General features: G+C 39.9%; 1 protein-coding gene across 2 annotated transcripts in view; it reads left to right on the forward strand.

Annotated features, from left to right (window-relative positions):
• Positions 1-16,517, forward strand: part of LOC107221602 (neuroligin-4, X-linked) — a 255,690-nt gene that overhangs the window by 185,323 nt on the left and 53,850 nt on the right. For both annotated transcript variants that reach the window (XM_046733769.1, XM_046733770.1), the window contains one exon: positions 16,360-16,511. In XM_046733769.1, the coding sequence (XP_046589725.1) occupies positions 16,360-16,511 (152 nt within the window). The remainder of the gene's footprint in view (positions 1-16,359; positions 16,512-16,517) is intronic.

The raw sequence follows: 16,517 nt of genomic DNA on the forward strand, positions 1-16,517 counted from the left end.
TCTCGAAGTCTGTTCGTCGTTTACTTTATTTTATATTTTTTTTTCATTTTTTATTTTTTTACTAACCTTTGCCAAATTATTACGCGACGACGATTCCCGGTTAGTACCAGCGATGCCTAGGGTAATAATTATCGCTGTCGGAACGGCGTCCTTTGCGTTTGAATCGAGGCGGAATGGCGATACTCTCGGAATGACTCGGGAACAGAATACGAGCACCTAATTAATGCCGAACCCCGAATACGGATGTACGTCTGTACGTATAACCGTTCCCTGCACTCCGTCCCGTCCAATTATCGCTGAAACTTGGTATCTGTATGGTCCTTGGATACCTGCAGCGGTAACGGTCATGCGGCTTGTATACGTCGCGGAGCCAAGTTACTCGCGAGACTCGCGATGCCGGATAACAATAACATCGCTAAACAATACGCAGGTACCTACAGAACCGTGGAATACAACTGGAATCACCCATGCATTCAGCTACGAGTTCCTCTCGACGACCAAAGACGTATTCCAAATGTGCCAAAGACGTATTCCTGCTCTCCCGACAGGCTGGATAATTTCATCCCGATTCAAAAGCGATCTAGTTAACGATCGAGCGTTTTTCGTAGAACCAAAAGTAGACAGCTTTTCATTTTTATTTTTTTTTTTTTATTTTTTTACTCGAACACGAGTTTAGGGATGAAAAAAATAAATTGTTTTACAATGAATTCCTCTGTCCTTGTACAACCGTTAGATGTTTGTTGGAATTGTTTTTATCCGTGAGCTTGAGAAGAGAGAGAGAGAGAGATTTTGTCGAAATTCAATTAATACGATAATTTATTTTTGACATTCGATGTTTCCTGTGGTTTAAAATTTCTTTTATTGAAATTAAATAAAACAAAACGAACGGTTCTCCGAAATTACGAAAGAATTAATTTCAAATTCGAGATATTGAACAAGAACCGGGGGGAAAAAAAAAAAAAAAAAAAAAAACACTAGCAGGGGGCGACGAAAGAGGCGTCTAAACGAAAAATTTCTAATATGACAAACTTGTTATGCTCGTTAATTTTTACCGAAATATCACGTTATTTAAACCCGTGTTCATCTCGAATCGCAGGAACGAATCATATTTTCCATTCGCTTCAAGAGACATCGTTGAGCTGAGGGAGGATAAGAAAAAACAGTGAGAGTAAAAACAATATACCCGAGTTGCGAATCTCGAATTGCGAAGCTTCCAATTTGTTTCTCTCTGTAGTTATATCTTGGCGAGTTTTTTCTTCCTTATTTTCTACTCGTTCCATCATTGTTTTACTTTTATAAATTTGCCGTTTTTACATTCCGCACCGTATTTTCACCCGATTTTTTCCCCTTTTATTTTCATACCCTCAATTACGCTCTCCTTCCCACGTCCTGTGAATCGCGAACATCCGAGTTTCCGCTATACGGTCTGTACAACCTTTTAAAGTAAACACGAGAGCGTCCTAATGAGCCGCGGCATTAGCTTCATATCGAGCATACATCACGCACACACATCATACTCAGGTGAGGAAGCGTCAAGAGGCTTGCGTTAAACTCGCGAGAGCATCGAGTGGAAGAGGCAGATTTTTTTTCATCCACGATAACAATTTTCCCTACGTCATCATTTCTACATTCTTTCCAAGCCCACGCCCTCCGGGAAAAAGGGTGCGGAAAAAACAAACAAGCGACGCGCGATGTAAACTATAAAATTTTCAATATAACGCAGGATCGTGCTTCAGACACGATATATATGTGGCATTCCACGCCAATTCCACACGAGTTTTACCATTGACCTCTCCAATTTGGCGCGCGATTTTTTCTACGATTGTTCTCACTTTGAAAGATACTCGGTTTTTTTTTTCTTGTTTTCGACTCAATTTGAATTTTCTACAATTTTTTGAATTAGCTAAATACCACGGAGACAAACGTGGAGTTTCTTTGAAATTTTTTGAAAACCTTGCGATGTGCCTTGTTCTTTGTTATAAAATACTGGCTGACGATAACGATTTTTCTGCCTCACCTGTTTATTAACTTCGATATTCCACATCGGCACTGAAATGCACTGGAATTTTATTTACGTTCTGTGGCAAAATCGTTCTTTGTACATTACATGCACGAATTTGTTAAACCCCGTTATTCAACCATTTCTTTCATTTATTCAGTCCCGTTACGTGCAAATTTCCACTTTCTCATATTTCTTTTTTCTTCCAAGTGAAATGAAGAAAATGACGTTTCTGTTTTTTTTTTTGATAATACTTTTGCGCTAGGTTGGAACAAAATTGCAAAATTTTTTAGTTCAAAATATGTAAATGTCAATAGAATAAACAAGTACCGAAAGTGCACGGAATTTCGTGCTTTCCAAATTTGTGGGAGAGATTTGCGATGACGAATGAAATTTTTCTCAGTGAAAAGAGCGAAATCCGAGATAAGAAAATAAGAGGAAAAGGGAAAACTGGAGCTAAAAGATTCCCCGATTGATACCACGTTTACCTTTCGAAAGATTGAATCACGCTGCTTAGGCATTGCGTGCGGCACTTTATCGGGCACTGTAACACTACAATCTATTTCCGGTTCGCCGCGAAGCGAGATCGAATAAATGCAGAGAGGGATATTGGTTCTTCTTCCGATGAAATGTATACGTATCCGGGATGAAGTGGGAAGGAAGACCGAGCTGAGGGATGTTATTCAAGCCTTTGAATTAATCAGCGTCTCTATCTGCCCCCAGATATATCCACCCTCATATCTCTCGTTGTCTGCCTGTTTGCTTTCGACACAACTCTATGTGCTGTTGCCTCAATCGCCGTGATCAATTATTTCCTTGGTATCGAATTGCGGTACGGCTTAATAAATAATTTGCTTAATAAATAAGAAAGTATCACACTTCGGAGAGTTGTTGAGAGACGCGGAAAGTCGGAAACTTGCCGGAGATTTCAAAAGGATTCACAGATTCCGAAAGATTTACACGTAACACTTTAGAGAATAATGTAACTACTTTGTGTCAAACTTTGTATCAAACTTTGCGACACTTTGCATGGATTTCAAAAGAATTCTGTGAGAAAGGGGTTTTCGATTTCTTTTTTTTTTTTTTTTTTTTTTTTTAAGAAATATGCGAGAAAAATATGCACGTTTATTAAAAAAAAAAATGTTACAAGAAGGAAAAATTATATATTTGTCGGTAAAATATTGAAAATCGATTAATTTCCGGTAGAACCGGAAGTTCAAATCAAAGGAGACATGGCAATTTTTCAAGTCCATAATTTCGTTGTAGAATCCTGTAAGCTTTAGATTTTTTCGTCAAGCCGTTTCCGAAATCGCCGCGGGAGTTTATCGAACAGGACGTCATTTTTCTAAAAACCAGTTTTGCGGATTGCAAGGGTTTGAAAACGTAAAAATCTTATTAAAATTAGGAAAGTGATTTTCAACCGAAACCGATATGTTTCCTCTATCGTAAATCGGCACTTTTTGTCGATTTTTTAAGAAGAACTTGTCTAGAATTCTTATTCAACTTTCGGTTCGACGTATTTCATCGATTCTAATCACCTGTTTCCAAAAGACAAATTTTTGCAGTCGACACGTCAAACATCAAATTTTTCGTTCACTTTTCCGGCTCTCAAAAATCTTCGAATTCGTAAAACGGATTTAATTCACCGCGGATTATTCTGAAAATCCAGCCAACAAATAAACGGTGATTTAATTTCTTCGTTGGCGGTGTTTGAGTATATTTTGGTTGATTTCCCTTTAAAATCCCGAGCAAATCTTTGTTCAGTTCTAATTAGCCAGTGTTTCGTACCCATACCGGTTCTACAAACACGCGTTTAGAACAATGTCTCAGGTTATTGAGCCCGAGCAAATATCATTCGCATGTTGTGCCTGCGCATACAGAAAATTTGTGACTCGCTACTTTATTTTGATGCCTGGGCAGACGATGGAAATTATTTTTGAAATTTGATTATTTTTTTTTTTTTTTATTCTTATTTCTATTTTTGCGTACGACGTAATCACGAATCACGCGTGCGATCGTTCAACGACGAACGACGAATTTCTCCCCTCTTTATTGTTAGAGTAATAATGGCACGGAAATCGATAATTTCCGTACCGTTCTTAACCTCGTTTCGATTATTTTTCCACCCGACTGTACGCCTGCCAAATCCATGAGCCAAGGAAAGCCTCGACAATAACTTCGCCCTTCCAGGACGCGACCCTTCACTCAGCAAGGATTTGCGACTTAGCTCCTCGGATAACTTTTGGACGGGCCAACGTTGACCTGGCTCTATAAGGAATACGTGCCGAGGCATCAACCCGACACGATCTCAACTCCTGGTGCCCAGAATACACAGCCGAGAAATTTTAGGCGATCATTGATCGCGGACGAAAGTCGAAGACGAAGTAGGAAAAGGATCGCGTACAGATTGCGGTGCGGTTGAGAAGCGGATCTGGGTAAAAAAATATCACAATCCGAAGAAATTAGAGTCGTTGATGAAAATAGGGAAAGGAATAGAAACTGTGGCACGAAGAGATGGAAAAAAACACAAGAAAAAACGAAAATTGGAACGACTTTTGCGATGGACTATTTGTCACGATAGTCCGATTATTTTAAATCTTTTCGTTTCTGGAACTCGACGATAGAAAATTAAACGACAAGGTTAAGGATCGATAAGCTGCAGGAGTACAGAACCCTGCGTGGTGTTTGAAATTTCGTCGGGTGAAGCTTCATCGGACTTTAATGAAACCTGTATTAACGGGTCAGCGCACAACAGGCTGATCGCCTCAGAATTAGGGATATTACGCTCGGAGCTTCGCGAAAGTTTGTTCCGCAGGCTCGGGTGTCTCTGCAGACGGTGAGTTGACCGAAATTTTCGAATTCAGACCTCCGGCAGAAAATTGAGGGTATAATTGCGAAGCGAATTCACTCTGGCAATATTTTTTCATAACCAGAAGTCCGATCATATTTCATTCGACGAAGAAATGTCTAGTCCAAGTTTTCCGTCATCTGTTTTTCTTTACTTACGGTGGAGAAAAGACATTTTTAATTAATTATTAATGGATTTTATCGACTTCGTCAAATTCAGATATACGTAGATTCTCGGTGTAACAGATCGATAGAAATCGCGGTTCGAACAATTATTGATAACCAGTACAGCTTTTCTATTCGAGATGATTTTTGTTTTTCTTTTACTTTATCAACATTGTATCTTGATCTTTTGTGGAGGGTTCCAGTCAAAGGGCTGAAACGTCAAGTACTTGGCAGGATTTTTTATTAACCTACGACACCGAGAAGCTGCACATATTTTGAGTCGATATCCGCTCCAATCTGGGAGAATTCTATAAGGTCTTAAAAATCGTCGATTTCTCGACGGTTAATATCGTGGTGTACGGGCATTCCGGTGGAGTTGAATGTCAGGGCGAAGGGTCACAGCCAAGGCAACCGCGGTGGGAATTGGTTTGATCGGTGTTACGAGCTTGACGACATCGCCGAAAGGAAAAGGATGGCTGCAACGGCTGCTGGCAAGGGTTGTAATCCGGGGTGGGAATTCTTCGGGGAAAATATAGCTGACGATGGTGAGGACGCGTCGAGTTAACACCAGTTTCACACTTTTTACATGTCCGTCGCTTCTCAACTGGGAACGACGAATAAAAACGAACACATTCGGCATTGCATGCACGGAGATTTAATGCTAGACTCTAGTCCCAGCGGCGAAAGTAAAAATCGGAATATCTTTAATCTATGATCTCAGACGATACATTGAGAAAAATTTCATTCGTTGCAGTGACTAGAAAAATTCAGTAAAACTGGTATCGTTAAGAAAATTGTTTGAATGTTGTTGGGATTGCGACGATTTTAAGATTGATTGATATTCTTTAACTTCTTTTCTTCCTTTTTATTCAGTCTTATTTCATTTTCGTTCTATCTCCTTTTTTTCTTTTCTCCTTTACTTTGATTCGGAGCGCGAATATAATTACAGTTCAATTTTGTTCACTGAACCGACGATCTTCGTCGCAGCTTGGCGAATCCGGCGTATAAAAGAATGAAAGAAAGAGAATCGATGGGAGTACCAAGATGAGAGAAGAGCAGTGGAGGGGAAAAGAAATTTAGTTTTTTTTTTAACACCGGATCGGGAACGGTGAATGAGATGCGTAGTCTTTGTGTAATATGTCTACATGTATGTACACATATATATACGTATAATACGTACGTACGAAGATGAAGGATTTATAACCTAATTAAAAACGATCCGCCCGTATTAATCTTTGCAGCGAACTCTCTGAAGTATTCAATGCCGAGGATGGGGGGCGGAGCTCGATATATATATTATATGGAGACGGATCCCTCCACTTATATATCACTCTTTGCTCGGCGTGCTAATTAAAAATAAGAAAGAGTTACAATGATGAAAGAAAGAGAAGAAGAATGAGAGAGGGTCAAAAGACTCTGTAAGAAAGATACGAGAAGTCACTTATGAAAACGAGAGTTTCAATCAAAGAACGGTGAAGAACGAGGAGATGGAAACTATTTCTAATTAACAAAAATGAAATTAAACCCCCCCCCCCACCCATGTTTTATTATAACACTATAATTTATTACAGTAGCTAGAAAAATTCAGTGAAACAGGTATCGTTACGAAAACTGTTTGAATATCGTTGGAATTACGAAAAACGAGGCACGCCTAACGATTTTGCGCTATCGTCGATCCTTTTTTGGTTATTGCAACGCGAAATCAATGTGTGAGGTTTACTCTACTTGTTTAGCTAAACGTCAATTTATTCTCGCACAAGCATTACATTTTCCCAACAGTTACGAGAAAATCTAGTAACAGTGATCGTAATGAGAAAGAATAGTAACAGATACTAGACTTTCCAATTTTCATTTTATACCTAGAACTATATTTTCCGATTGTGGTAAAAAATGAAAATAGTTAAGGACTGAAAAATTCCTCCAGTGCATAATCTCATATATTACAGTTAGGTAATATTATTTTTAAACTAACTCTTCTCAAACAAAATATTCTTAGGGATGATTTTCAAGTACAGTAACAACAACTCGTAATTTGGCAGAAACTTTGCAAAGATAATCGGTATCGGTTGTTCTCGAAAAACGCGCGTCACCAATTTTTTTTTTTTTTTTTTTTTCCTTCTGCAGCATGAAAATTTCGACTCTTCCGAACAAGGACGTAGAAAAAAAAGAAACAAAGTGTCATTCCGTGCCGAAACAAGTCAAGGAAACCGTGTGTTTTCCCTCGTTTTATTTCTCCCTCGGGAAACGGGGGTGTTCGAATCCCGCTCGTCTCCCGCCAGATGTTAAAACCAGGACTAGACAGCGGTGAAATGTCGCATCCAGAGTTAAACGATCCTGAGCGAGTGTCCCTGGTCGTCGTCGGTTGGGAGGGGAAAAAAAAAAATGCGGAGGAAAATTGGTGGGAGGGGGGGTGGGGGGAGGGGGTGGGAGAGGAAGGGATGGTTACACGTGTCCGAATTTTCGAAGTGCGGTGAAGATACGACGACGCTTGAGAGGCTTCGCGATGATAAAACAGGGCGCGAGGCCGGTTTTCAGAATCCATTCGCCTGGCGCCGGCAGCTACACTCGGATGTGTTTACTGACCCAACATTGGCACAAGGGGATGAAATGGAAGGGGGATGAACCATGTGTCTATCCCAGGAGTTTCGCTGCCGCTACTCCTGTCACTGCGTCGCGAAATAATGGCGAATAAAACAGCCCCTCGACGTACGTCCTCTTCGGACTCGTATTGCCAACTTGCCACCTTCGATGTAAGATCGTGATTTTTCCCTCCGCCCCTCTTTAGAGACAATTCAATATTTAGCTGGCACCTTTATCCGGTGCAACGTTTCCGGGAACTTGGGATCGTTGAAGACCCCAAACCGAAAATTTCTCGCTGTTGCTAAGCAAGTTGACGTTTTGAATTGGACTTTTTTTTTTGTTACGTACGCGTAGTTGACGAGTCATTTATCCAAAACAGACCGTGAGCAAAGTTATTTACTCTGCAAATAATCGGCGGCAGCGGTGGGACGAAACCCTAACTGACAGAATTTTGATCCGTTGATCTCGTGGTTTTTGGTGTTCAAATTTTTTCATCAATCGTGCTGGAGAAAGCTTTTTTACGGTGTAAATTCGTTGGACCGGCTTGGCTGTTCCTTGCAGTGCGGATTCTCTGACCTTTTTAATAATCCAAAGTGTCTTCTGGCGGGTTTCGTGAAGCGTGTGAGATTTTCGCTCTGTGGGAAAATTTCAGGTCTCACGACTACTTCGTGGCCATATGCATAATACTTAATACACTCGTATTTCCCTATACGTTGTGAAATCTGCAGAGAGCAAACTTTTGTCCCTGCCTTTCGTTCGTTCTTGCTCGCTCTGCGGCAGGTCTGTAAGTTTTTTTTTTTTTCTTTCTTCTTTTAACCCGAAAGTCGTTCGACGTCGGGAAAAGGAAGGGAAAAAAGAAGAAGAAGAGGGAGAAAAAAAGTAGTGGCAAGAAAAGCGTAGCTACTAGTCCCATCCCCAAAATCGTGCGCTCTGGTCTGCTGCAGTAAAAATACCTACAAGAGGACAAAAATCCTCTCGAAGGAATAACCGGATAATTTTTCAAACAGCCCTCGTAACACGTGAAATTGATCACATATGGGATGAAAAAATTCCACCTCCTGTATTCACTTTTTGTTCGTCTACCGATGTGTCAATGACACTGAAGAATTATCTCCGCGGTGAATGGTGTCAAGGTGAAAAGGAAGAAGAAGAAAAAAAAATGTCACTTTTGTAGGTGAAATAAGAAGATAATATACTTAGGAGAATTGTTGAGAAACGCGGAAACTCAGAAACTTGCTGTGGATTTCAAGAGGATTCACAGGTTACGAAAGATTTACACGTAACACTTTAAAGAACAACGAACAAATTCTTGAATGTCGTTATATCGGAAACTTTAACGGTCTGCCCTGAGTAAATGAATACGAAGATCAAAAAATCCCCCCAGACATACGTTTAACACACAAAACTGAGCAGGAGACAAAAAATTTCAGACAAATTTGGAATATCAAGATCGATGATCTCTATTTTCTATTATTTAATAAATCCCCCATATTATATTGTGTGACGAACCTGAAAATATTACACAAAATATGAAGAATCTTGTGCTTTCTGAGGTGAAAAAAAGCTGAATAAGACAAATTCTTTGAGAAAAAAAAAAAAAAAACAACAAGAATTATAAACTCGAGAGTCGACTATTGGATCCTAAATCTGAGAGTCGAATACCGCTGTTAGATTTAGAATGCAAAGAAGAAGAAGAAAAGAAAACAAATGAAACCAAAAACAGGGAAAGGAGAAAATAAAAAAAGGCTGTGAATAAGTAACGGGTAAATTTGGAGGAAACGGGGCAGTTTCTCGGTTCATCTGTGCCGCAGTACGCGAACGATATGTATATATTCATGCGTTATACACCGCGAGTCTAGTAAGTAGGGGTAAGTGGATTTTTTACGGTGCTCCGAGGCCCACGGGCACCTCAATACGGGATTTCCTGGATTTCAAGGACTTAGTGCGGCTGAATTCACTAAGACCGTAGTCCAGCTGTTTCAACCGGGTGAACATCAATAGATTACGCTGCTCGAGAGGCGGCCCTCTCCCACCCTCCCTTCTGACCGGCAATCAACCCCCAAAGCCCAGCAGCCAACCCTTCCAAAATGATATTGTGCCCATCCGTCAAGTTCACGCCAACGTCAGTTTTCCTTCGGAGTTCTCTCCGATTGCCAAAACATTCTCAACTTTTGCGAATAATTTCATTTCTGCTATGTTGCGAGAACTTCGTCTCGTATTATAAAAGTGAATAAAATTGGCCCGTCTTACGGGAGTTTAGACTTCTCCCTCGATAACGTTCCCCCGATCTACGAATGTATATTGAAACGGGAAGTTAGCTCTCCCCGAGCGTTTTTCTCCCCTCGTTTGACCGAAGACGACGTTCCCTGCTACCCGATAGATATTTTGGATCACTGGACGGTCGAACGGCCGCTGTTAAAAATTTGTCGAAGTTACAACGATGCGAAAAAGAAAAAAAAAATAATAAAATCGAATAACGATACGACCCAAAAAATAAAAGAACGACGAAATTTATGCAACAGACTAGAAAACAAATGACATTGATTTTCTTTACCACACGTCACGCGTATTTGTTGTAACCCGTTTTGATAATTCATGTTGTACTCTGAAATCTTTGGATGATTGTTGGATTTTGAAAAATATCGTTTAAAATTCTTTCGCAGAAATCGCGGCTGTTTATTTTATGCCGGTGAAGTAAGATGCAGGACCACAGACGTCACGTGATCCGAAAAGCTTTCCTCGACGTAGGTACTATACGTGTGTAACATGTGTTGTGCTTACACACTCCGAGGACACGACAAGATCTTACGATTTTCCTGCTCTTTCCGGGCTCCTCGCCTCCGGCACGGCAACAATCCTCTTACGCTCTTATCCCCGCGGTCTTCTATTTGATGTCAGACAACTGCGAGCTACGACTTTCCTTATGGCTGTCCCTCGAGAAAATGGCACTCGTCACTCGTTGTTGCCTCGAAATTACATCGACTTGACGATTAATTTGAAACAATGACGCGTTCTTGGTATAGTTGTGCGAAATGCGAAAAATCTCTGAAAGCTTTGGACGTTTCGGAGCTTTTTCACTGTTTTCAAATTTCCGACAAATTTTCTAACGACAATTTGTACGCAATCATGATCGGTATTGTGAATATTTGTCACGTATTGAATTTACTCGAAACGAAGTTAAAAACCCAATATTGTATTAAAAAAACATTTTCATGAACATCGAGACGCAAGACTTTCGGTTACGTTGAAAATTCTGTTGGTGAAATTGGCGAAAAGGAACAAAACAAGGAGAAGGAAAAATAATAATAAAACGGAAGAGGGAATAGGGGAGGGGGGGGGGGGAGGGGAGAAAAAAATACGAACTCTTGACAAATTCAATTTTCCGAGATGAATAATAATACAACTGTCCGAAAGTTTTGTAGTCGTGCAACGGAGGCAAAATGACAAAGTCGGCACAGGGTGACTCCCTTGAATTTGTATGATCAATCTATGTAGAACACGGGTATTTTAGACAGGCTGGAAATGATATCTCGTTGGCCATTATCCGCACGCCTGCATATGATTTGGTTCAGTCGTCGTCGGGCGGATTTTCTGTCTTACAACACGATCGGATCGCATTAAGATTCCCGACATTTTATAAGATTGAATTAATCGCAGGCGCATCAAATTGCAAAATAATTATTTCCCGTTGCATCGACAAAGTTGATCGACAGTGCAAATTGTATCGTGAAAAAAGTTGTAACGGCGTTACGAAGTGGGAAATTTAAGTGATTGATTTTGAAATGATTAATAAAATCTTGAGGATTGATACGACAAGTTGACATGCCTGATCTTATTCGATCGTACAGCTAAGGGATCGGCACGAAATCAAAAAGCAAAATTTTATTTTGGGAAGTCGGTACGAAAGTGATGAATATTTGTGACAGAAAAAAAAAAATTTTGAAGTTCGGTATGATAAATCGACAAGTCAAATTTCATGATGGAAATGCTGAGAGATTAGTACGAAATCAAATTTGGAAAATCTAGACAATCGGTGTAAAATTGATGATCGTTTATGAAGATAAATTTTATGGATCGGTGAGATAAGTTGAGCAGGCAAATTTTCTGACGAAAGAGCCAAAGGATCGGTACGAAATTGACAAAGCTAGTTTGATTTTGGAAAATTTCGAAAATCGGTTAAAAATTGATTGGCTTTTATGAAAATAAATTCTGTTGATCGGTAAGATAAATCGAAAAGGCAAATTTTCTGATGAAAGAACTCTGGGATTAGTCTGAAATCGGAAAGCCCAGTTTCATTTAGAAAAATCTACGAAATGGGAACGAAATTAACGAACATTGATGTCGAAAATTTGTATTATCGGTAGAATACTTCGACAAGGCAAATATCACGACGAAGAAGCCGAAGGATCGGTACGAGATTGACAAACGAATCGAAACAGGAAATTCCATGCCAATGACGCCAATATGATCGGTACAATATCGAAATGTAAGATTTCGCCATTTAGATAATCGGTACGAAGTTAAATCAACGATGAGAATTTCGCGGCTCTTCGCAGCTGCGGATATCCATGTTATTGTTCCTTGTTATTCGTTATTCATTGCTCTCAGGCTCGGGGTGAGTTTATTTATTTATTTATTTTTTTTTTCTCTCTTTTTTTCTTTTCTTCATCCCCTTTTCGGTAGAATTAGGAAGGTAGGGAGATATCCGTAGACCCGTGGCTAATAGCTCTCGAGGAACGTTCCACCTGGGAATTATCCCGCTGCCAATGAGAATGAGAACGTTGTTTTGCTAAACTGAAGAGCCGGCTGCCTCTCGGATCCCACGACAATTACACCCGTGTCACATGGCCCTCAAGTGTATCGCATCGTCGAACGGCGTGAAAACCGCCCCTTTACTTCCTCTCGCCCATATTCCACTTGACCCTGCAAGCCGATTTTCGCCGCCCCTCCATTTTACCTAAACTATTCGAGAGGCCCTTTTTTCCGCTTCTAGTTTTCCTTGTCTTCGTTCTTCCCTCCCACGCTTCGAATCCCTCAATTCCCTAAATTTTTGGGAGAATGGCTTGGAAAATTCACCCTCTTAAAATTAACGTGAAACAAACGAACGGGAAAAGTTTACAGGATTTTATAGGTATGAAATCGTAGAGAAAAAGAGTTTCACTATTCGCCTACGAATCTGAAATAGGTTATGTGTATTTTATGTTTGTATATGTTATATATTACGACGTAGGTTAGAAGATTAACATTCCTACCGAGTAGAAACATTTTCTCTTCACCGTCAAGCGATTTTTAATAAATATCTTTTCTGATCGTATACGTGTCGTGTAAATTTTGATCGTACGTTGTTTTGTAACTATTTGTGAAACATCTACATTTCAAAAACCGTTTGACACAGTTTAACGTTGATTATTCGCTTCGATTGCGAATTTTCCGGGAACTTTCAAGCGTCACTGATAATTTCGTATAATTTTGCAATTTCCATCACTCTCAGAAGTATAAAAATAGCTAAAAAAGAAATTGAAAAGAAGAAAAAAATCCACCACACTCATACAAGATTTTGCAAACAGTGTATTTATTTTTCTATCGAAAAGACGCTATAATCGAGATCTTCCGTTTTTGACGTGGTTTCAACTTTTTCAGCCCTTTTTGAAACACGGTGTAAAAAAAATTCACCCGCAGGCGAGAAAATTACCGTATTTCTTAATCAACGGGCGGCCTAATTAAGGTGGTTGTAACTAATGAAGCGTGCGGCTATAAGCGGGCTGAGAAATTTCTTACCGCACAACAAACCGGCGCCGTTTGAAGCGAGGAGTAAGCGGAGAGACGGTAGAGTCGAAAATTGTCCTGAATCGGAAGGATCTCGTTCTGGAAGCTGGAGCAGGAGGCAAAAATCCCGGTATTTTCCAATTTGCATAATTTACAGCAGCGTGCTAATTGCCAAGTTTAATTGTAAGTGGAAGTGCAATTTTCGGTTTTCGGTTCGTTAATATGGTTTCCGATTCGTCGGTGCTTTTTCTCCCTCTCTCAGCGAGTTTATTCTACCGCCTCTGTTTATTCAGAGGCACTCTCGCCTCGGACGAATCTTACGGATGACCGGAATTTATACCCACTACCCTATTAAGTTTGGGGAAAAATACAAAGAATAAGGAGAAAATAAGAGTTAGACGAAGGAGAGAAGCTGGGGAAAGGTAAATAAATAAAATGAAATAAATAACAAACAATTTGTCTACCATTCTCATGATTAAATCCGGTACGCCAGCCGCTTCTTCCTCTTCCTCACTCTTTATCTCTCTCTCTCTCTCTCTCTCCTTCCTGGTTCTAGCACCGGGCACCCAGAGTTTCCGGACAACGCATGCGAGGAAACTTTTCGACAATGACGAAATCTAGTTGGAGAAACAACCCCCGATAAACCTTCCCTCGCCCCCAGACAGTGACAGATACGCGACGAGCCCTTGCGTATATATATATATATATATCCGAAAACGCCACGCCCAGAATCACGTAACGTACACACTGACAGAAATTTTTTGCCACTATCGAAAAATATAGTTCTAGGTAGAAAATGAAAATTAATTTTCTAGCCGTTATCTGCCAGAAAGTCTAGTATCCGTTACTGTTCTTTCTCATTACGATCACTGTTGCTATATTTTCTTGCAACCGTTGCGAAAATTTAACGCTCGTGCAAGAATAAATTGACGTTAAAGCCTTGTTTAACTGAAAAAGTAGAGTAAACCTCAGGAACTGATTTTGCGTTGCAATAACCAAAAAAGGATCGACGATAGCGCAAAATCCGAGGCGTACCTCGTTTTTCCTAATTCCAACAATATTGAAACGTTTTTTTTAACGATACCTGTTTTACTGAATTTTTATAGTTGCTGTAGCAAATGAAATTTTTCTCAGTGTACAGGTTGTGCAATTTTTAAACGGAATCGCTTCGGGACAAGTGAGGATGAAAATTATCAACGCCAAAAATAGTTTCGTACGATTTTTCTGACGACGGTTGAACTTTTAACGCAGCACCGAAATTAGTTCGGAAATAATTTGGAGTGATTTTACGTATCGATCTAATCGCAAAATTTATTCCTGATATCATTTTTTGTGCGCAAATCTTACTCGGGATATTATTTCACCTGATCGTAGATTCAAATTGCGAAAATCAATTCTGAGAAATTTTGTAGCGATTTTACCTTTGAAGAAGTCGATCTTGAGTAATTAACATTATAAAACAAATCGAATTTAGCATTTAGAAAACATTCATAACTGTCTGATTTTTATAACGCAGACTTAATTTGACGTTAGTGAAAATTTTGATCTACTCTATTTTCAGAGGACTAACTTGAACTTGGAGAGGATTCTGAAAGATGTTAACATTTTAGAAGTGGTAACTTCGCTGTGCGATAATTCGGAATGATCTGATTTCGAAAGCACTAATTTTACTCGAGAAATAATTTAACACGATCTCATTTCAACAGCATGAAAATCAACTTGTTAGTTCATGCCTTGAAAGTTGAAACGTCGCTTGAGTTAAAATTCCAAACAATCTTAATCCCAAAGTGTAATTCCACCTTGAAAAAGACCTTCGCTAACTTCACATTATAAACACGCCGTTTTTAAACTGCACAAAAAATTCTAAACAATCTGATTTCCAAAATACTACAGATCATATTTCAGTAAAAACCGTCTTACCCGCAAAGCGTAAACTTCAAACTGGTACAATATCCCGAAGGATCTTTATATTTCTAAATGCGCCAACATTGGCTTTAAGATTATTTCGAATGATCTGCTTTTTGACGTTCAAACTTTACCCCTGATCAAATTTTTGTCAATCAATTGAAATGGAAAGAAATTTGCCAATTTTGCTTTTTTTTCACGTTGAAATCGATGTCATGATTATTCTCAAAGCTCCGATTTCCCCCAATCAAAATCCTAAATTCCAAAATACTTTTACATCCCCGCTAAATAATTGTCTGAAAACAATCCGTGAACCGAGTATTCGAGGCCTTGCGGAGAAGTATGTGAGGCTCGTTTTGCACAGTAGCGGTCGAAACCGTCCCGCTGGAATAGGGATGGGTTAAATCACCTGACAAACGTTACAGGCCGAAATACTCTTGTCCATTGCCAACAACGGGCGCTTTTCCTCGGTCCCCGCATCCCCGGGGTCACGAATTTCCACTAAGGGATGCACACCGTTTCTCCCTTACCGAACTTCCGTAGGAAAAGCGTTACGAGAGCGCTTTAACAAACGGTAAAACACGTCGGCCAAAACCAACTCGAAAAAAAATCAGCACAAAAATTTTCGTGTCGCAAAAAGATTCCCCAAAAAATTGAACATTTTTTTGAAAAAAAATTTTTCACCGACAATTTTCACCACGTCTACGTTTCAATGTGTCAAACTGATCGAAACACTGGGTATTAAATTGAGGATGGGAAAAAATCCAATTTGCCGAGTTTCATGTCATTGTTTACCATAATTCGACGGACAAGATTTGGACAAATCTCATCACTGGCAAATTGCATCCCCCTCCCCTATTTGCCGATGTAATATGCAAGAATATCGTTACGTTTATTGTAGCTGCAGTAAGGTTTCCGCTTTCCGTAGAATCGAATTTTGGATCGTTGGCTTTGCTTTTTCGATTTTTCGTCCGCGGATTTGCAAGATTCGCGAAACGGCTAAACAGTGACGATATCCTCGGAGGGACGTAACATTCTCCGGACACGGATACGTGTATAAGTACGAAATTCTAATCGAATGCTTTTCAATTTTGCAGAGAATGGGTTCCGTCCACGGCGACGAGCTTCCCTACGTTTTCGGCGCTCCCCTCGTCGATGGGTTTGGACATTTTCCCAGGAACTACACGAAGGCCGAAGTCACTTTGTCGGAGAGCATAATCCTGTATTTTTCCAACTTCGTCAAGGCGGGGTGAGT

This window comes from Neodiprion lecontei, chromosome 3 (assembly GCF_021901455.1).
Source record: "Neodiprion lecontei isolate iyNeoLeco1 chromosome 3, iyNeoLeco1.1, whole genome shotgun sequence".
Taxonomy (NCBI): Eukaryota; Metazoa; Arthropoda; class Insecta; order Hymenoptera; family Diprionidae; genus Neodiprion; species Neodiprion lecontei.